The 21,611-nt window shown below is 34.9% G+C and overlaps 1 protein-coding gene across 5 annotated transcripts in view; it reads left to right on the forward strand.

Annotated features, from left to right (window-relative positions):
* Window positions 1–21,611, forward strand: part of tasp1 (taspase, threonine aspartase, 1) — a 158,997-nt gene that overhangs the window by 96,902 nt on the left and 40,484 nt on the right. For all 5 annotated transcript variants that reach the window (XR_005630844.1, XR_005630845.1, XR_005630846.1 and 2 more), the window contains exons 12-13: window positions 13,064–13,174; window positions 13,438–13,511. Coding sequence is in view for 2 of the 5 variants with exons in the window: in XM_039738087.1 (XP_039594021.1) it covers window positions 13,064–13,174; window positions 13,438–13,511 (185 nt within the window). In the remaining 3 variants the exon portion in view is untranslated. The remainder of the gene's footprint in view (window positions 1–13,063; window positions 13,175–13,437; window positions 13,512–21,611) is intronic.

Genomic DNA, 21,611 nt, shown 5'->3' on the forward strand with positions numbered 1-21,611 from the left:
TGTAATTTTAGGATAGTGTGATTAAGATGGTTGAACCACAGGCATTTGAGGTTGACATAACTCTGTGTATTCTCTTTTAGAAGTTGTATTTTTTTAATTTATGCATTCTTGGCACAATCCTTGTATTAGAATTAGTGACCATTTATGTTTCATTGACATGAGGCTAAAGGCCAGTTTGCTATGTGTGAAAGTGCTCGTGGCCTCCATGCAGGCCTGGTTAAAAGACTGTTAAATTTGGGAATTACATTTGAAAATATTTAATTGCTTATTTGAAATGTATTTGCTTATTACATATGGATAAACAAGGCTACATTGTAGGACTTGTATTCAGTTGAATACATTTTAGCTAAATATATTTGCTGTCTGTCTCTAACTGCTATTTTAAGTTTAATAAAACACACTTAAGCTTAAGTTTAAAACACACTTAAACTTAATTTAAAGGAGTTCATTTTTTTTTAGCGTGCTGTTAGTTTTATTTGTAACAAGTGAAGATGCATGTTGTGTTACTTTAAACGTTTATTTTTATTTTTTGTTTAATAATGAAAGGATGTGTCAAACAGATGAACTCGTATATGCCAATGTAGCTTATTAAAAGTCAATAGTTTGCAAGTTTTGATGCATTGAACACAGTAAGAATCCTGGTACTGGAAAGGTGTAGCGTCTTGTTTTACACCTTATTGTCCTCAGATGGTTTTGATTGATTTAAATTTAAATTGTTGTTAAATAGAACCCTAATGGTACAATGGTTAGTACTGCAATGTCACAGCTTCAGAAGGCTGCATTTTTGCCTGATCACAGTCTGAGTGTAGTCTGTGCTTTCTCCCCATATCTGTGTGGATTTTACTTTTGGTATTTACAGTTTTCCTTTCATCTGAAGGGTGTGCAAGTTAAGGAAACTGGACACACTAATCTGTCCCAGTATGTGTCAGTATGAATCAAAGTCGTTGTTGTTAATTAAAAATGCAATTAAAATGACAAAAAAGCATTTTGTTAACCAAAATAATAACACAACTTAAAGCTTACTAGATAATGAAAACTAAACTGAAATTAAAACATAATAATAATAATACATTTATGACGCACCTTTCAGTACCCAAAGACGACGTACAAAGCATGACAAAAATAGTTAAATATACAGTACTATGCTTCAAATTCAGCTTTATTTTGAACATATTAAAGTTGTGTCTTGGTAGTCATTCTTAGTGCATATCTATTGCAATTGTACATTACGTTACTTAGTAAATGTCAGTTTATAAAAGGCTATTAAGTGTTTAGTAAAAGTAAATGCCTGTTGTTTTGGATTTTGGTTTCAGGTTGGGAATTTAAATCAATCTTTACTTGAGGGCTGTGTGCAAGAATAAAGTAGCACCAAAAGGTTTGAGAAAAATAGAGGTTGGCAATATTTATTAAATATTACACGCGTGTATGTTTAGTCTCATTCACAGTTCTGCTATTCTGTAAATATTCATTATTTAGAGTTATAGCAATTTTAGAAATATATCTTGATTTTCCTACAGGCACATTTTTGTGTTTTTTTTCTTTACCTTTAATTGCAGCACATTACATTTGTTTGATCTGTGTTATTTGGGTGACTGTGGCACAAATCAAATTGACAAGCTGCTCAAATTGGGATAAATGATAAAGAGAAATAGTTACAATAATCAGTTGTGGAAAGGATAGGCTACATTCAGCCTTTAGTAGATGCTGGTGATCATGTTAACCATCTATGTTCAGTTAACTTTATAGTTCAGTATAGGCAGGTGTTTGAATCTTGAAACACAATGAAACATCAAGCTTAGTTTTAGTGTCTTTCATGATGAGTGATAATACATCTTGCCTGAAGAAGGGGAATGAGTTGCCCTTGAAAGCTTGCATATTGTAATCTTTTTTTAGTTAGCCGATAAAAGGTGTCATTTTACTTGACTTGTCACTACACTCATAATGGCTAACACGGTACAATACCCTAGTACTATGGGCCTAGTCTAGAAGAACACCTTTCCCAATACCTGCTTTTTACAGTGTGCGCAGTGGGTGAGTCAGTTGTGATAGCCAGTCTGTAATTCAGTTTGTTTGGGCAACACTGTGTAAGACGTATTTACTGATATCGATTAAATGTGGGATGTTAACCAAAAACAAGCAACTCTGATATTTTTATAGCTGTTGATTTGAGAGATTTTATATTATACTAAATCCACTTCAGGGCTTCGGCTATAAGCCAGAGAGGTAATGTCTGCCACCAAGCATGTGTATCTGTTTAGGCTGCAGGTGACTAGCAAACTAATAGCAGATGGATATATTAAGTTGCCTTTTCACTTGAAACATGCTTCTTTTGTACACCACAAATACAAACAACTGAATTAGAGCTTGACAAAAATTCAGAAAATATGTCCAAATTGGAAGAAGATGCTTGTAGACAGAGAAGAATGTGAACATTGTGTGTGGCATAAAATAATTATTACATTAAACCTGTCTTTCTCTTGATTTCAAGGTAACCTCCTTATTTTACTTACTGTAGGAATTGTACAATCAATAATTTGTTGTAACCTTTGGTCATCTGGGCCATGTGGATTTAGGTTAGTGGTTCAGGTAAGAGTTACTAATTTTTGGGAATCAGACTAGGCATAAACCTAACATACCTAGTAGTACATATTTAATACTACTACTACTAATACTGCATTTTATTTATATAGCACCTTTCCCATGTAGACGTAAGGCCTTATACTTGTTGTTAGAGTAGAAGAGTAGGTTGCCCAGAAGTAGTCTTGAAGCAGCAGATACTTACTGTTGTGCTGAGTTCTGGGGCAACCAGTAAAACCAGATAGTTTTGCGTCTGACAAGTGACCACCTCACTCAATCCAGGATTCCTGACCAATCAACTTCATATCAGATAAAGTAAAACTAGGCATACAGTGGTGTGAAAAACTATTTGCCCCCTTCCTGATTTCTTATTCTTTTGCATGTTTGTCACACAAAATGTTTCTGATCATCAAACACATTTAACCATTAGTCAAATATAACACAAGTAAACACAAAATACAGTTTTTAAATGATGGTTTTTATTATTTAGGAGAAAAAATCCAAACCTACATGGCCCTGTGTGAAAAAGTAATTGCCCCTTGTTAAAAAATAACCTAACTGTGGTGTATCACACCCGAGTTCAATTTCCGTAGCCACCCCCAAGCCTGATTACTGCCACACCTGTTTCAATCAAGAAATCACTTAAATAGGAGCTGCCTGACACAGAGAAGTAGACCAAAAGCACCTCAAAAGCTAGACATCATGCCAAGATCCAAAGAAATTCAGGAACAAATGAGAAAAGAAGTATTTAGCCTGGTAAAGGTTATAAAGCCATTTCTAAAGCTTTGGGACTCCAGCGAACCACAGTGAGAGCCATTATCCACAAATGGCAAAACAATGGAACAGTGGTGAACCTTCCCAGGAGTGGCTGGCCGACCAACATTACCTCAAGAGTGCAGAGACGACTCATCCGAGAGGTCACAAAAGACCCCAGGACAATGTGTAAAGAACTGCAGGCCTCACTTGCCTCAATTAAGGTCAGTGTTCACGACTCCACCATAAGAAAGAGACTGGGCAAAAACGGCCTGCATGGCAGATTTCCAAGACGCAAACCACTGTTAAGCAAAAAGAACATTAGGGCTCGTCTCAACTTTGCTAAGAAACATCTCAATGATTGCCAAGACTTTTGGGAAAATACCTTGTGGACTGATGAGACAAAAGTTGAAATTTTTGAAATGCAAATGTCCCGTTACATCAGGCGTAAAAGGAACACAGCATTTCAGAAAAAAAACATCATACCAACAGTAAAATATGGTGGTGGTAGTGTGATGGTCTGGGGTTGTTTTGCTGCTTCAGGACCTGGAAGGCTTGCTGTGATAGATGGAACCATGAATTCTACTGTCTACCAAAAATCCTGAAGGAGAATGTCCGGCCATCTGTTTGTCAACTCAAGCTGAAGTGATCTTGGGTGCTGCAACAGGACAATGACCCAAAACACACCAGCAAATCCACCTCTGAATGGCTGATGAAAAACAAAATGAAGACTTTGGAGTGGCCTAGTCAAAGTCCTGACCTGAATCCAATTGAGATGCTATGGCATGACCTTAAAAAGGCGGTTCATGCTAGAAAACAATTCTGCAAAGATGAGTGGGCTCATTGCAAGTTATCGCAAACGCTTGATTGCAGTTATTGCTGCTAAGGGTGGCCCAACCAGTTATTAGGTTCAGGGGGCAATTACTTTTTCACACAGGGCCATGTAGGTTTGGATTTTTTTTCTCCCTAAATAATAAAAACCATCATTTAAAAACTGCATTTTATGTTTACTTGTGTTATATTTGATTAATGATTAAATTTGTTTGATGATCAGAAACATTTTGTGTGACAAACATGCAAAAGAATAAGAAATCAGGAAGGGGGCAAATAGTTTTTCACACCACTGTATATGTTTCTTTTTGTAATAGAACTGCTAAATTTAAAGCAAAGCGAGATTCAGGAAGTTCTGATTTTGGAATATTAATATAGTTCACAACAAAAGCCAAAGGTAAAAAAGTGCCCTCTGCTCTTCGGCTTAAATAATATGTTTATATATAATATGCTACCGTGGCTGTTTGTTTGTCTGTCTGTCCAGGATTTTAAATCACCTGTAGCTTGTAAAACGTTTGACCTATTGACCTGAAATTCGGTACACATATACTACGTGATGTCTACTATCCGCTTTCGGGGTGATGAGTCTCCTCCAAGGTTATTCCTCCTTTTATTTTTATTTTATTTTATAGTAGAATCAACTCTCAACATTGGCCATGCGGCGCATGCGTATGGGCGCTGTTCTCATTCCCTACCACCTACACTGTCGCTTCCTCTACCTCTTCATATCTTAAATTATTCTTGAGGCAGATTGAAGACTTAAGTGCCAGCTTAAGTGAAAAATGAAAGAAAACGAACTAAACAATTGCAACACAAACACTGACTTGGTTGGTTTTAATGCAAAAAGATGCTGACAAAAGAAGAAAAGAAGTGTTCCGTTACAGTGAAAAAAAGAAGAGCTGCTAAGGAAGCAGCAAACAAATGCTAAACGTGCAGAAAAAGAGAATGGAAACTATGAATGCTCAAGTTAAGTGTATTCACTGAATGTTATTGTGCAGTGAGCTGTTACTGGTAGTTTATATTTTCATATTGTTATTTCGTATTATTTTCAGTTAATCTGTCATCCCATGGACAGAGTGGTTGCTCTTAGGATAGGGATCTGAGCTGGCAATTGGAAGGTTGCTGATTTGATTCCCCTAAATGCCAAAAGTAACTCTACTTCACTGGGCTCTTGAGCAAGGCCCTTAAACTGCAATTTCTCCGTCCTGGGTATGACGTTAATCTGCATCTAGCCCTGCATGTAGGTCCTCCAACCTGCAGGGAAAAACCTGAAGGTTTGTGGCAGAATTGGCACTCCAGTCACCATAAAAAACCTCTCACTGGTTCCATTCCATCTGAACTAGTGTGGTGCTGAGGTGTTGTCGCCCATTGCATGGCTGCACTTGGGTCCTAACCTGGGGTCCTGAGTTGGTTTGTCATGTGGTGGGTGCGTCAATGCGCTGTATCAGCGCCTGCTCCTAACTGCTCTCTCTCTCTGTCTATCATCCCAATATAAATCTGCCTGCCACAGATTTAATAATGGGATAGATGCTGCACATACGTACTAAAGAGGTAAAATGTCTAATATTACTTTTTATTAGTTTTTTCTTTGTTACATTTGTTTATTTAAAATTATATTTAATTGTTTTGTTTAAGCTTTGCCAGCACAAAGCTTATTGTCTTGCTAACTAAACTTTTCCTTTATTTTGAAGTTGATTGTGAGAGAAGAAGGTGAGTCTGTGTGAAGGCATACCAACAGCACTCTTTAACACCTCTTTATTTATGCTTGTTACTATTGTTGGATGGCTTTTATTTTGTACTGTGTGAGTTTGTGCAATTCTTCTGTTACCTTCTGTTTCTTAGACTGATGTGTTAAATTAGAGATAGCTCTTTGATACTGGCAGATTTAAAATGTGGGAAGGTGTGCCAATGCTAAAGTACAGCATGTATACTATATTTAAATGTTATAAATATGAGAGATTTTAATAACTAATCAAACTGTCAGTTTGCCAGTATAGTACTTTGAAATTAATCCATTGAATTTGAACAGTAGTCATCATACCCTTCATGCTGATTTTTGTGCAAACTTTGTTGCTTTGTTTAGGAAAATGTGATTCCTTTAAATGCATAATTTCCCACATGCATTTGTTTTATTGTCTAAATGAAAAGGGGTTCAACATAGTGAACAATGAGTTGGTTGCTTAGAAAGCTGGCTGTGCAGTAACATTTAGCAGATGTTGCTTGTGGTTTCTAAGAAATTGCTTCCCTTTTTTGTTCAAACATATAGGAATATGAAATGGTCCTTTTAAGTGGCTAATTTTAGGCTTATTTAATTTTTTGTCTGATGAAGTTTGGGCTGATTTTTTTTTCCCTTCAGCTGAAACTTTTTTTTTTTAAACAGTATACTGAGCAGAGACAAGTGGTGTTTTCCTCTTGGCTTGACTTGGTTCTGTTGTATTTAGAAAATTAACTGTGTTTTTTTCCTGGCAAAGTGCTTGAATTGCAAAATACGTTGGTGTACAAATGTACATTGAAGAAGGTAGCTTTATTGGTTTAAGTAATCAGAGGTAGGTGTTCAGACAATATATTTAGAAAGTACAGCAGAAGGGGCTCTAGGGTTTAAACACAGGTAAGAGCAGAGGTAGGTAGTAACGAGTTACATTTACTCCGTTACATTTACTTGAGTAACTTTTTAAAAAAAATTGTAGTTTTTCTGCACCATACTTTTTACTTTTACTTGAGTACATTTGTGAAGAAGAAACGCTACTCTTACTCCGCTACATTGGGCAACACTCGAATCATTACTTTTTTTCCATTAGGTACTCTAATACTGTATTTTTGCCAGAGAGAAGCCGCCAGTGGATCTACTGCATGTCTGTTTCACCAATCAAATGTAGCAATAATAATCACAAGACTCTGTTTCACCAATCAGACATAGCAACAATAATCACAAGACTCCATTTCATCAGATGTCACATGCAGTCACATGACCACACACAAACTGTGGCAGCATAATGGCACAAACTCCTCACAGACAGTGGACAGGGAATGAAATAATACAAGTGGAACCTTGGTTTGCGAGCATAATTCGTTCCAGAAATGTGCTCGCAATCCAAAGTACTTATATATCAAAGCGAATTTCCCCGTATGAAATAATGGAAACTCAGATGATTCGTTCCACAACAAAAACTTTTCATATAAAAATGATTAATACAAAATATAAAATAAAAATACATAAAACAAATTAACCTGCACTTTACCTTTGAAAAGAATCATGACTGGGGTGAGTGTGTTTATAAACTCTTGTGGGATTTCACCCAACAGGACGAGACGCGGAAGAGCATCCTGGAAGTGGCCACAGGCACGCAGCGCTATAGCAGTTTGCCGTAAAAGCAAATCCGAAAATATCGTAGTCATGCTATGAGCACCTGCCGTGTATGGGCGATACAAGGAACATTATAAATGCACAGGGCACAGTATTACTTGGCCACTAACCTGGGCATGACCCTGCCTGACTGCTGTGTCTGTGCATAGGAGAGTGGCAGATCCGGCTACAATAAATAACCACGCTGTTTCTGTTTCAAGCTGAATAAAGATGGTGTCACTGAAGTATTGAGACTCAGCTTTGTGTTCAGCTTCAGCACACACACATGGTCACAATGCTGTAGTAAACAGTATACACTCGTATGGATTTTGACTATACGAGTGAGGCACGGTGACTGACGATTGCCCACAATCCCGCAGTGAGAGAGAGAGAAGAACCATCAGCTCATTTGTGATCACGTGACACTTGGCAGACAATGCGTATATGAACTACTTGTATTGCAAGACCTCGCTCATTTATCAAGTCAAAATTTATTAAAAATTTTGCAAAACACTCGCAAACCAAGTTACTCGCAATCCAAGGTTCCACTGTACATGAAAAATGAGAGCCAACTTCAGCTGAAGCTTAACCATTTCTTCACTGAGTGAAGAACAAGCACGTTTTAACCAAACATGCACAGACAGTCATGGTAAAGTGAGACTTCTTGTTCGTTCACAAGCTGCCTTGTTCTAATGTTATTTTCTATCAGCTGTGCTATTTGTAAATATAAAGTATATCTTGTCGTCACTGTAAGTAGTTTGCACTGTTCAAACATACGTTACCTACTGTAGGTATTGGCTTCAAAAGTTTTGTTCTGAAAAACTGAAATTTGGAACTTTGTGTTATTTGTGCATCTTTATTTTGTAAACATGTTATTTATTTTTACTCATTTTTTTATTTTATTTTTTGGAAATAGAAGAATTTGCACATTATTTTATATTTTTGTCTGTCTTATTACAACATTTCTAAAAAATAAATCATTTATTATGATCAAACAATTACTCAGTAATTGAGTAGTCTTTTCACCCAATACTTTTTTTACTCTTACTTGAGTAGTTTTTTGGATGACTACTTTTTACTTCTACTTGAGTAATATTACTTTGAAGTAACGCTGCTCTTACTTGAGTACAATTTTTGGCTACTCTACCCACCTCTGGGTAAGAGATAGTTACTAAGTAAAACCTTAATTATAGAAGAATTGATAATTACAATGTAATTATCTATATCCTAACTACAGGGTCACGGGGGTCTGCTGGAGCCAGTCCCAGCCAACACAGGGTGCAAGGCAGGAAACAAACCCCGGGCAGGGTGCCAGCCCACTGCAGAAATTTAACATATAGCATTTCTTAATAAATTCTACCTAAATTCTACAATTCTTCTCAATATGTATACTAGAGTTGAGACCACAATGAATGTAACACTGCATATGATGGTCTAGAGACAATTTCTTATAAACTAATATTTTAGACCGTGTGCTGGGATAATTTCTCAGTTTCACTGCAGTGCTTGAAAATGGATGGATTTTTTCTGTCATTTATGTAAGTGTTTTAAACAAATTTAATTGCCCTTCTGCTAGTGCAGTGGTAGTACCAGTACTCGGAACTAGATTGATAGCTTTTCTAGATTTTTAAATACTAGCAAAACAAACAAGTGTTATTTTCATCCATCCATCTGTCCGTCCATTCTCCAAACCCTTTTTTCCATTACAGTGTTCAAGATTGAGCTAAAGTGTGTCTTATAGCAAAAAGGCACAAGGCAGGAATCAACCCTAAATGTGGAGTCAGTATTTCACAAGGCACACTCATGCAGATAATTCATCTCATAAAAGCAAAGTTCAGATTGCCAATCAACCAAACATTGTAGTAAAGTGAAGTTCAAACTGTTATTTATAAGTAAAGAATAAATTGACAGAAATATAAAGAAATAAATAAAATGTCATTCAAAGAGGACTGTTTTTGGGAAAACATTTTTTATTTTAGTTGTTATTGTTTTGATGCAAACAAAACAAGTTATTATGACTAAAATGTTATTAAAGCTAAAATAAAGTGTATCTTCAAATTAAATCAAAACTAAGCTGCAAAATCAGTTTTTCCACCTAATGGCATTTATCATGTGGACAATTTGTGTGAGCTGATTAACAAAATTAAAGAAAATGTTACATGTCAGCATTAGTTTAATTGTCTGTTCATCCAAAATGTAAACTTGTCATTTGTAAAGTATGGTCAAGTACATAGCACATATTTTTTATACAAACTAATTTATGCTATTACTGAAGTATTTGACTGACTTTGCTGGCAGCATGCTTTTGTGGTTACTACCACAGGCTACGTTTCCTGTGTTTCTTAAACAACATATTTTTTATAACAGTTACGCAGGGAAGCAAATGTAAGAGAAAAGAGTTTATATTTTAGGGTCTGAGCAGTACCTAGAGCCTTTGGCATAATTATCACTACCAGATATTATAGATCATGGAAAGAACCACAAGGAGTGTCTGAAGGAGAGGCCAGACAGCTAAATGAAGGATGAAATAAAAATAGCAAAGGCAATTAAGAACTTCACTACACTAGAAGTACACGTCTCTTGCAACAGTACCTTGTGATGTAGTCAGTCTATAAACAAAAAAGGCAGTGAATCTTCATTTATAAATTAAATTAGAGCTGATGGGTGAGGTGAGTACTGTGAACTGAGTATATGCTTAGACTGTATTTGGAATTATGATTATTGACATTGATTAAAAAATGAAGTTATTTCAACAAGAAGCTCTCATATTGCGATGGTGTTTTCATGAGCACCAGCATTCTGGAAGGGTGATATTAATGTTACATTGGCCAGGGCTACTGTCTAACTGATGCAGGATGTGGAGTTTTGTATGTTGCTCCGCGTATCCACATGGGTTTTCCGAGTACTCTAGATTTTCTCCCACATTCCCAAAGACATGCATTTTAGGTTAATTGGTTATTTCCCAATTGCAAGTGTGAGTGGTGGTGCTTACGTGAGTGAACTTTTTGATTGGAATGGTGCCTTGTCCACATATGTTTCCTGGCATCCAGCTGATGCTGTCATTGTTGGCTCTGGTCCCTTTCAGACTTAAATTACAATAGGCAACACTGAGAATGTTATATCATGAAGTAGATTTCTGTTATTGTGCTAAAAATGTTGTCTGGTGACTTTTAATTTTAAATGAGACAACTCCATTCATAAATTCTTTTATGAAGCTGCAAGTTTCTGAATGCCTGGGTCACCTATTCTGAGCATTATTTCCATCTCACCCACAAGTTCTCTTCTCTATTTAAACTTTTTCCTCTATTGGAGGTTTTTTTTACCTTAAGGAATCCGTTGGTTTCAGTTTTTCCTGGTAAATTCAATCTAGTTTTTGATCTTGATTTTTGATTAGGATAATTTTGTTGCCTCCATTTTGGTTCCTTCCAATGGTATGATTTTTGATTCCTTTTGCCAGGACCATCCTGGAGTGGGCATGTCCTCAGAGGTTGTGGCTTTGTCAAACAAGATGTAATGGGATAAAAGTTTATCAAAGAGAATACTACGCAGATTCCAAAACTCTTCAGACCTTTAGAACTATTTACTTTGTTTTATTTTTTAGGGTTTTTGAACTCGCATCAATCACCCTTAACTTCGATTTTGTCCCGTGATTCTTGGCTTTGGTTACTTTATAGTTGTTCTCCTGCTTCTGACCCTTACTTTGGGTTTTGACTACGTCCTTTTTTTCCTTGAAATCTCATGACCACTGGGCATAATACTGAACAGCAGACCCACATGAGCAGTAACATATTGACAGGTGCCTGTCATTCACTCCTCTGTTAGCTCATAACAAGTGAAACTCTCTTTAGAAAGCAATTTTTAATTCCTCTGTAAAAATACACGCAAGTCCATAGTTAACACTAATTAGTTTCTTAAAGTACCTTATACGCATGGTAAAAGTGGAAGCAAGCTCAGCTTGCAATGGAAGAAAGAGATATACAACTGTAGTCTATGCAGATTATGGAAAAATCAACATCTGGGGCCTACCTTTATTTCAAATGGATAAATAAATGTTTGTTTGACTAGAGCTAGCTCCCATCTAACAATTCTGCTGTGTGCAGAACAGGCTACTTTACATTATTTTGGTGGAACACAACTAAGCTTTAGTGCTTAGTCTTTCATTGGTAATGATTTTTCTTCTTTTGATGTACCATTCCAAGGACAGAAAGGATAACTTGCTTAAAGTGGGAGTGGTGCTAGGCACCATCATAGGGTATACTGTATAACAGAAGACTGAACAGCCAGTTATGATTGCCATAATTACACAGGATAAAATGTATTCAAACATTTTTTTTTTTTATTTGAATCAAACAGCTGTAACTACTCTATTACTGCTATAGTAGTCATATCACTTTGTTAAATCTGCATGGTAAAATGGAATGTTAAACCACCTTAAAAGTACGATCAAGCACTCATCAGGGCACATGTATCAATACCCATGATATGTTATTTTTAGTCATTTTCCTTGAATATTAAATAATTTAAATTTCCTTCCCTTTGAAGTGATTTAAAATGCATTACAATTTTTTTCAATTTCCTGTACACATTAGATTAGATTACATATCTAAAGCTATTTTTATGTCTGCTTTTTGCCACCATAAATCTATTATGTTGTCTTAAATTATTTTCTTTTATGCTCAGAAGAAACAGAAAGAAACAACATCTTAAAGACTTGAAATAAGAAGCAGGATGCTGGAATGTCACCTAACAGCTCTGCCTGTTTCAAATTACCTACTCATATCAGAAATGGGGTGTTGAAATTTTTTGATTACAGCCTTTCTACATCAGACTCCTTTAATCAGGGCCAAATTTTTGGGAAGCAGGAGACTATCCAAACAGCATTGAGTACAAGGCCGGGACCATCACAGTGCACATTTACTCCAGATCAATATAGAGTCCTCTGTTATCCTGTCTGACACATTCTATTTTCAAATTGTAAAAGAAAAACTGGATATGACAATTTTGAAATTATTTCGAAATTCTCTTTTGCCATTAAAGTCTGCATAATTGCCATAGGAGACAACACCATATGGATTCTCAAAACTGTAGGGAGTGATTTACCTGCCTGTATAGTAGATGTCCCTTTGGTCTTGGTGTTTAAACTGAGACCAAAGGTCATATTTTAACACAGAATACATGTTCTTAGTGATTCATGTTTGTCTATTAATATTTGGGTTTTAGTTCTGGTAGTGTTTGTTTTTCAATATTAATAAAACTCTATTCTGTTTTTAGGGCTTGGTATTGACGTCTTTTTATCATGGTAGCTCTTCTTATTTTTACTAACCTTTCTTTCTTTACAAAATAATGTGGCATTTTTCTGGTTAACAGTATTTTTGTTTCCATTAGTTATTTGATGGATGATCAATAAAACATCTTTGTTTGTTTGGGAGGTGTTTTGTGAGGATCATTTTGACCTTAATTTTAATACAAAAAAAAATCAAGGTTGTACGCAATTTTGTATAATAAGTATTTATATATAATTCAAGTGCTATAGTCTCAGATAAAGTGTTTCTTTTATAGGTTCTTCATTCTTAGCCAGTGAAGAGTGCGTACTTGGAGGTGTAATAGTCCTTAGAACCTGCAGGTGTGCCGTACAGTCTGAGGCATCTCAGAACATTCAGGCACTTTTGGGTATGTAAGGCTATTTCTTTATTTATAAGACTTTGTAATCCACACAAGGCTATGGGGATTCCATGGAATCACAAGGGTTTGTGAGTCTGTCCATGTTTCTGATGAATTTATAAAGGCAACATTTTCAAGTGTTAAGATTTATTTACATGTTGTGGTTTTTGTTTGTGTGCTGAAATGAAGTACACATGGTTTAAATCCTACTATCAGTACAAAACATTGAAAGTGTTTTTTATGTTTTATATTATTTTTATTTTTTTGAATAGTGGAATTCTTGTGGAGCCATACAACTGAGAGCATGTGTGTTGGTTATATGTCAGCTCAAGATGGGAAAGCCAAGGTAGGACCACATTTGGTTGCTTCTCTTATGAATAAGCAAGATTTGGGTCTTGTAATTTTGGAAAAAGTATAATGCTGATCACTTTTTGACATTTTTTCTTTGTAGGTTCTTAAGGTACTAAAATGTAAGATATTGCAAGTTTAGAAAATAATCTTGATTTGAAGTATTAATGTTTCCGACTGCAGTATTTTCAGATCTTTTGTACTTTGCAAAATAATGTGCAGAAGTAAAATACAGTGATTAGGTATTTGTATAATTTTGTCACTGCATAGATTAGATTACAGTTTAGAATTTCTGGCCATGGCCAGTGCATTTGCAGCAGTAGAAGTATTTGGAATATACTGTATATGTTTATATTTTTTCATTCAGGAAATATTTTTACGTTCTATATAAAACTAGCTTGTTTGTCTGAAGAAGCAGTTACGCTTCATTAAACCAGTATTTTTAGATCTATTTTCTTAATCTTCCCTTTTGTTTATCTCATTTTTTTCCTAAATTTTCATTTCAGCTTTGGTTTAAGCTATGAATTGGTATATTAGAAACAGGAATGTGACTGCTATTAAGGTGTTATGATCCGGTATATTTTCAGTTGTTTTAGAGCGTGTTGCATTTTTTTGGGCTCAGAGTGACGCCAGTTTGGGATTTTTCACTTGTGTAGAAAACAGTGGTGACATTTGTTGAAACCGATTTATCTTTTCACTTTGGCAATTATTATATACTGTGAACACTGATATTTTTTCATTTGTTGAATAAAAACTTTGTATATGCCCCTGTCGATATTTGTGTGTTTTTTTTTAATTTTCACAAACCCATTATTATTTTAAGTGTGTTTCCTTCAGTCTGAATCATTTACAATTCCAATATTAAAAAAAATTCTGCTTGTATATGTTGTTTCAAAAAATGTTTTTTTCCCAATCAGCAGATTAGTTTATATAAATATGGAATTATATAATGCTCCTAAACTATTGCCAAAGTTATTTCACATTTTATTAGCTGTTTTTTTTCTTTCCTGATTAGAACAAGTTTAGCAATTAAATACATGGGTGAGTCAAATTTATGTTAACCTTTGAATGGCAGAAACAATTTGTTCAATAAACATACTTCATGTGCAAGATGTACAGGAATGTCCCAACCTGTTCGCCTTCATGTTGAGCACACAAAAACCAACCAGCAGCAGTACCATTTAAAGACCAGACACACATTTTACGGGGAATAGATGAAACCACGTACGTATTCTGTCCTTCAGGTCATTGATATCACAAACTTTCCTGCTATACACCCACTCCTTCACCAGACCCCATAACCAGAAATCACAGAGTATCAAATCAGGGGAGCGTGTAGGCCATGGCAATGGTCACCACGACCTACCCATCAATGTGGAAAGGTGTGATCGAGATAAAAATAATCCATTAGTGTTAACATAATTTTGACTCACCCTGTATACAGTAAGTGTCAGATCATAATACAGGTTAAGGAAATGCTTTGCACCCCAACATTCCCTTTTGATTACTCCTGTCCTCCTCTTGTCTTTAGGTCTCAGAAGAGTTTATAATGCATTCTTGTTGTTCTCTTTATTGTGTAGGTAGGAGGTATAGTTAAAACTGAAATATTAATGGCATTAGAACAATTTTAAATATTCTTTAACTCTTTTTCATAAATAAGGTGAATAAGGTTGTTTTTTTTTTTTAGCAATTTGTGTTTTAATTATTTCCTTTTATCTGAGGTTGGTGAAATTTCCCATTTATTCCCAGCACTTTTATTCATTCTACATTGGATTTTAAGATACTCTTGTATTATCTGCAAATGGGATTCACAAATAAATAATATAATCTACAAATAACTAATTGAGAAAGTGTATTTACCTTGGATTTACAGTCCTTTAAAGTTTATTTCTTAGGAATCAGGACATTTTTTTCCATACAGCCTTCGTGCTCGTCTTTAGACTAAGTTAATAATAATGCTCAGGAACCTTCTTCAGTCAGGCTAACTCAAGTTAGATTTACCATACTAAATGTTAAAGGACTCATGGTAAGCGATATCTGTTTCTCTTTTACTTTGGACTTTGTTGGAAATAATGACCTCATTTAAACTAATATGTATGGCTAAAATTGTGTTTTTCAGGATTACATACTGTTTATAGGTCTGTTTTTGGACTGCATATACTGTATTGGCAGAAATAATGGAATTGATTATTTTCTTTGGGTGGACTTGCAAAACACAGAGCTTAAGTTCAGTTCTTGGCGGTGTTCATTTTGTTGATTAAAAATTAAAACGAAAAATACTTGCCACTGACAATTTTTTGTGATGAAAACGGAACAAAAATTAAATAAAGATACATCATTAATGATGAAAACTAAGACACGAATGCTTTTAAAATAATCTTTGATAAAACTAAACAAGACAGAAGTATTACAAACAGGCAACTAGACAATGAGCGATATGAAGCTTTTTGCACATTTTCATTACACATGACGTGGTCCGCCAACAAATAACGAGCTTGAATGCAGTGGTTCAATTTTTAAAACCTGTATGTACGCTTCTAATTGGCTAGCATTAGTTTGGGAGCCATAAGGAAATAATCACGTCAGTCAGAATCCTGCTGCGCTTGGCTATATGCAGCTAATATGAAATGTGAAAAAAGTGGTCAGACATATGGACCAAGTTTAATTACCACCCTGATGAAAATTTCAGTGTGCAATTGGGGAAAACATGCATATTAATGAAGAAGTCAAAACACAAGCTTTTGTTATTGCCAGTTTTATCCCTTTACGAGTTATTTAAGAAAAGGATTTGTGTAGCTTTGAGAGTGCAGTCACATGCGCCCAGCCACAGATGTGAGTTGTAACTGTTTAGCTTGTAATGTCAAGCCATTTGTTACAGCAGATGAAATGACACGGAGATTAATTGCTTTTAATACAGTGTCCTACACAGTCCTGATAAAGTAATGGGAGCTTTGCGATTGTTGCTTGATTATATGATCACATCTACACATTTGTCCACGCATCCATCCATTTTGTAAGTGATGGATACAGTTCAGGGATGCGGGTGAAACCACCTTGCATATATCCACTTACACATACGGGCGCAGTAGCAATGATGACAACAGTCTTAGCAATTAAAAATCAAGGCAAGTTTTAAAAGAAGTAGCTGTTTGGCTTTTCAGTCATTGTGGAAATGAGCTGATCGATTTGTTAATACTGACATAAAGTGTATTTAGGATTTCAGATATACCATTATCTGACCAAGATCGTTTGTAGTAAATCCTTTCTACACCTACTCTTCATTTTATGTTCAATAATCACAACATGTGGTTTGGCTCATTATTGTGCATGTCAGTATATTAGTTTAGAGCAGGCCTATTCAAATGGCAGCCCGCGGGCCATATGCAGCCCAGAAGCATCCTCAGAGTGGCCCAGCCTGTGGTCCTGCCAGGGCTATAGACGGCAACTAAAATCGTCTTAAATGCAACCAAAAATAGGATTTGGCGATTTATAATTTGTACTTCATTCGCCAGTTGAGAATGAAATCATTGAAACTTTAAACAAATTATATTGTAACAGATGCAAAAGGACATTTTTTTTTTTTTTTATTGTTAAACGTATGTGCCGTTAACATGTGTGTTGGTTCGGCTACCTCTTAGATATCCCTGAGCTGCAAAAAGGCTGGTTTATATCCCGCGTTAAGTGCAGAGTTGTGGAGAAAATGACATCAGACTTGGAGACGTACTTGTTAAAATAATTCTCAGTACATGCCACTGATGATTGGACGATTCGGATCTCATATTTCAAAAGGGAAACAAATGTTATTGCTAATGCTGTGCACGGTTTTTGATTTTATGCATTTTCAGATGTGCCTGGGTCAGATGTGAGCAAAATGTTTATTTTTTTAATTTCAAAAGTGGAAAAAAAGTATTGCTACTACCTCAGATTCTGTTCAGTTATTCCTTTTTTTGTTTTTTTTTTATACATTTTTGTTGTTCCTGTGTCAGGTGTGACCAAATGTAAATGGGAAACAATGTTTTTAAATACATTCATTTGTGTTGATTTAAATATTTGTCATTACCTGCTTCTTACCGGCTGCTGAAAATGTCTGGCCCAGCTAAATTTCTTGGTTTAAAAATCTGGCCCAACCAAAATTGTAATTGATGAGCCCTGGTTTAGAGGTACAGTATATTCTGTGCTTATTCATATGTAAAATAAGATATCCAATTTTGACTGTCTGACTAATTTACTTTTACTTTCAATTGACTAAAACAGATTTACTTTTTCTGAACTAAAATTAAATTTACTTTTTATCGACTAAAACTAACAATAATTAAATGACTAAATAGTGACTAAAACTAAAATATAGTTTAGTCAGAAGACTAAGACTAAACCTAAATCAAAATGTATTGTCAAAATTAACACTGGTTCTTCATGAGGTAGAAGTACATAATAAGAGTAGATGTGTCATATTAAAATGTCTGTTTGACTTTAAATAAATGTCTAAATGGTCATTTGTAATAGAAATTTGTTGTTTCTCACCCTCTAATAGAGGTCCATAGAGGGCTAGGTTCTGAGTATAGGTTCAAGAATAGCATCATCTTCATAATTATTGACCTTGAAACAGTCTAAAAGGATACCCTGCATGCGTGTATTTGAAATTTTTCAATTTTTACCTTCCGGGAATGGCTTTAGAGGATTAGGACTACCGGTAAAGAATCAGATATCAAGACTATTATCATTTGGTAAAAAAACCTATTTGTTTCCACTTTATAATAATGGGATTATTTCCTGCATAAAATACGGTCCAGAAAAACTAGAGGGCCAGAAATTAGGGGGAGCTCCAGAAACCTTGATGTCTTGCACAACTATACATGAAGGCGAGTTGAACTTTATATCATATATGGATGGGTGTTTTCTCGTCAGGAGTCACTGGACCCAAAAAAAAAAAAAAACAAACTGTAGTTATTTCAAAATATTCATAAGTAATTATTATGATCACAAAAGTAATTATTTCCCATCTAATGCACACACACTCTTGCTTCATTTAATAAAAATGTAGCATAATTAGTTTTTATTTATGAATTTTGTAATTTATGGATAAAAAAATGCATAGAAATAGGGAATAACAGCTTGCTTATTCATAGCAGGAATCAAATTAAAAACAGAAATTTGTTGGGATGAAATCCTGCAGTTCTTGTAAGATTGAACTTGAGGACAGATGGTTTACATTATTAAGCTTTTTAAACCAATTATTCACTACTTGTGAATGTCTTGACAATTAGGATATTGTTTTTCTGGAAGATTAGGATAAGGTTGACAGAGAAATATTTTCCAATAACCTGAACATGATCACTGTTTTTGTATTTATTGGCATTTACCGTACTTTCCCTGCATCTGAATTATTTCAGGCCAATGTACCTCACACCGTAATTGAGCTTAATCATGCTTCCTGCTTAACACCTAGCAGGTTTTCCTGCTGAACACACCACATATTCAAATGTACTTATAATAAAGTCCAAGAAGGTGATGTCCTGCTTTGCATAAGTCAAACTTTGGAAAGAAATTGAGTGTTTAGGTTGTGTGTGTCAAAACTCTGTTGAAAATGCAATTTGGCTTCAAGCTCTTCCTGCTGTCTACTGTGTGGAGAGTGTGTTTAATCTACCTGTCTAGTGAGCAGATCACTCCTTGCATGTGACAAAAAATGCATTAGAAAGGAATCGGCTGCATGTTGTCTCACAAAGATCATGTTAGTTCTTGCTTGCACATGTCGACTAAAACTAAAGTTATGCAATTTATCTTACCCCACTATTATTCTATTTTGTAAATATTTTAGACTATCACTTTGAATTATCTTTATAAAATATTTATGCGATTAATGGCTGTTAACATTTTCAGTTTTCTTTTTGATAACTTAATATTTTAATTTTGTTGATTTATTTAAGTACTGTTCTGCACCTAAAGAAATGGAAGACGCTGGACTACTAAAGCTTCTGCTTTTAAGCAATGAAATCATGTGCACTGATATAATCCATTTTGTACTTTGTACAGTTCAAGTAAGTGAACAGCAGTAGCATAGATGTTTCTTATTAATCCTCTCTACACTAATGGACACATCTGGCACATCTTCAAATTATCTGGTAAACTCCTTGACCTTTTCCCATATGCCTCCAAAAATTGCCCTTTGTGGTTAAAACCCATATGTAAAAATAGCGATATGACTTTTTGTACTGGCTGACTGGAAGCACCACTAAATTATGAGGCTTACACTGGTTGCCGATATTATCTCCACTAAATGATGGTTATTTTTTTTTTTTTTTTTTGAATTAGACTTCCTTCAGACTTCCAGATGCATGACTACTGCAGGATTTACAAACCACTGACTGATGTACACAATGTTCAGAACTAAATACTAGTTTGATGCTGCTTGTAATGATCTTTTCTTCTTTTTGCCTAAATGTAACATGGGTGTGCCCATTGGCTTCAATATTAATTTGATTGTTTACATTTTTCAAGGTAACTCAAGTAATCAAAGGACATTTTTTGTTTAATCCAATTTAGTCTGTTCTTATGAAGCACATTTACACTTTGAATCCCACATTGATTACAGTGTAATGTGGTATGGCTAAAGGAAATATAAACGCAAAACATAATGTTGAAATAAAGAGAGAAACATAATGAAATGCAGAATATACAAAAATAAACATATCGATTGGATTTTTTTTTTTGGTCCAGATTACAACTATCTTAGATCAGCCACACTGTGGATTACTATATAGGAAAACAATGGAAAATTCAGTTGAATATAAGATTTTTGCAATGAAAATGGAAGAGATTTAGCCATGGCTAATCATAAGTTACTAATTAATTAAAATGCAAAATGAAAAAATAACATACAGTGCATCCGGAAAGTATTCACAGCGCATCACTTTTTCCACATTTTGTTATGTTACAGCCTTATTCCAAAATGGATTAAATTCATTTTTTTCCTCAGAATTCTACAGCACAACACCCCATAATGACAACGTTAAAAAAGTTACTTGAGGTTTTTGCAAATTTATTAAAAATAAAAAAACTGAGAAATCACATGTACATAAGTATTCACAGCCTTTTCACAATACTTTGTTGATGCACCTTTGGCAGCAATTACATCCTCAAGTCTTTTTGAATATGATGCCACAAGCTTGGCACACCTGTTCTTGGCCAGTGTCGCCCATTCCTCTCAGTTCATGAGAGGAAACAACACAACATCTGGTAGTTTTGCCCAGCTTATATTTCACTGATTCTATTATTCAATAAACCATCCTGTTTATAAATATGGAATTTAATGTCTATTCCTGAAATCACAGTAAACTGGGAAATACAAAAAAGTAGCATTCATGGTTCTAACCCAGCACAGAAATACTGCAATTGTGGAATCCAGTGATATACAATTAATAGTTCTCAGAGAGGTATTACAGATGACGGATAGGACATTTGCAATTCAGCCAGCAATAGCAAATGGATCAATAGTTAAAAAACCTTTAAATACTGGCCTTCTTACCTCAACCCCGTTATATAATTATACACAAGCAATGCCAGGTTCTTCAGCTAGTTTTAAAATATTCTTAAGTGAAAGTAAATGGGGTTTGGAAAGAGTAAAAATATGACAACTGAAGCTAGAATCCATGTCAACCAAGCACTTTACTTTTGGCTAGATGCAGTCAAGCTTATATTCAAGTCTATTGATGTAAGAGTTTCAAATAAATACTCAAGTCGCTGTTTAACGCTGTCTAGGGTGAAGCCCAAACTGATATTTTCATGAAGATTATATTTTATGAGATAACATACAAATTGAAAGGCTACCATTAAATAAAAGAGTGCATTGGAAATTGCTCTGTAAGGTTAATTTTGCTAAGATAGTACAAGAGGTAACATTATGTGATTCATAGTTATTAGATCTGGAAACCGTGTTCATTCTGTAACCTTATGTATCCTAGTCTATTATTCAGAAAGCCAGTCCTACTAATATTTCGTGTAATTAAGATATTTCAGTTGTTCGGTTAACTATTGCTGTCAATAAAACTCAAAGAGTAATTAATATTTTTATGTTTTATTCTGTAGTAGTGTTTTAGTCTGT

This window comes from Polypterus senegalus, chromosome 16 (assembly GCF_016835505.1).
Source record: "Polypterus senegalus isolate Bchr_013 chromosome 16, ASM1683550v1, whole genome shotgun sequence".
NCBI lineage: Eukaryota > Metazoa > Chordata > Cladistia > Polypteriformes > Polypteridae > Polypterus > Polypterus senegalus.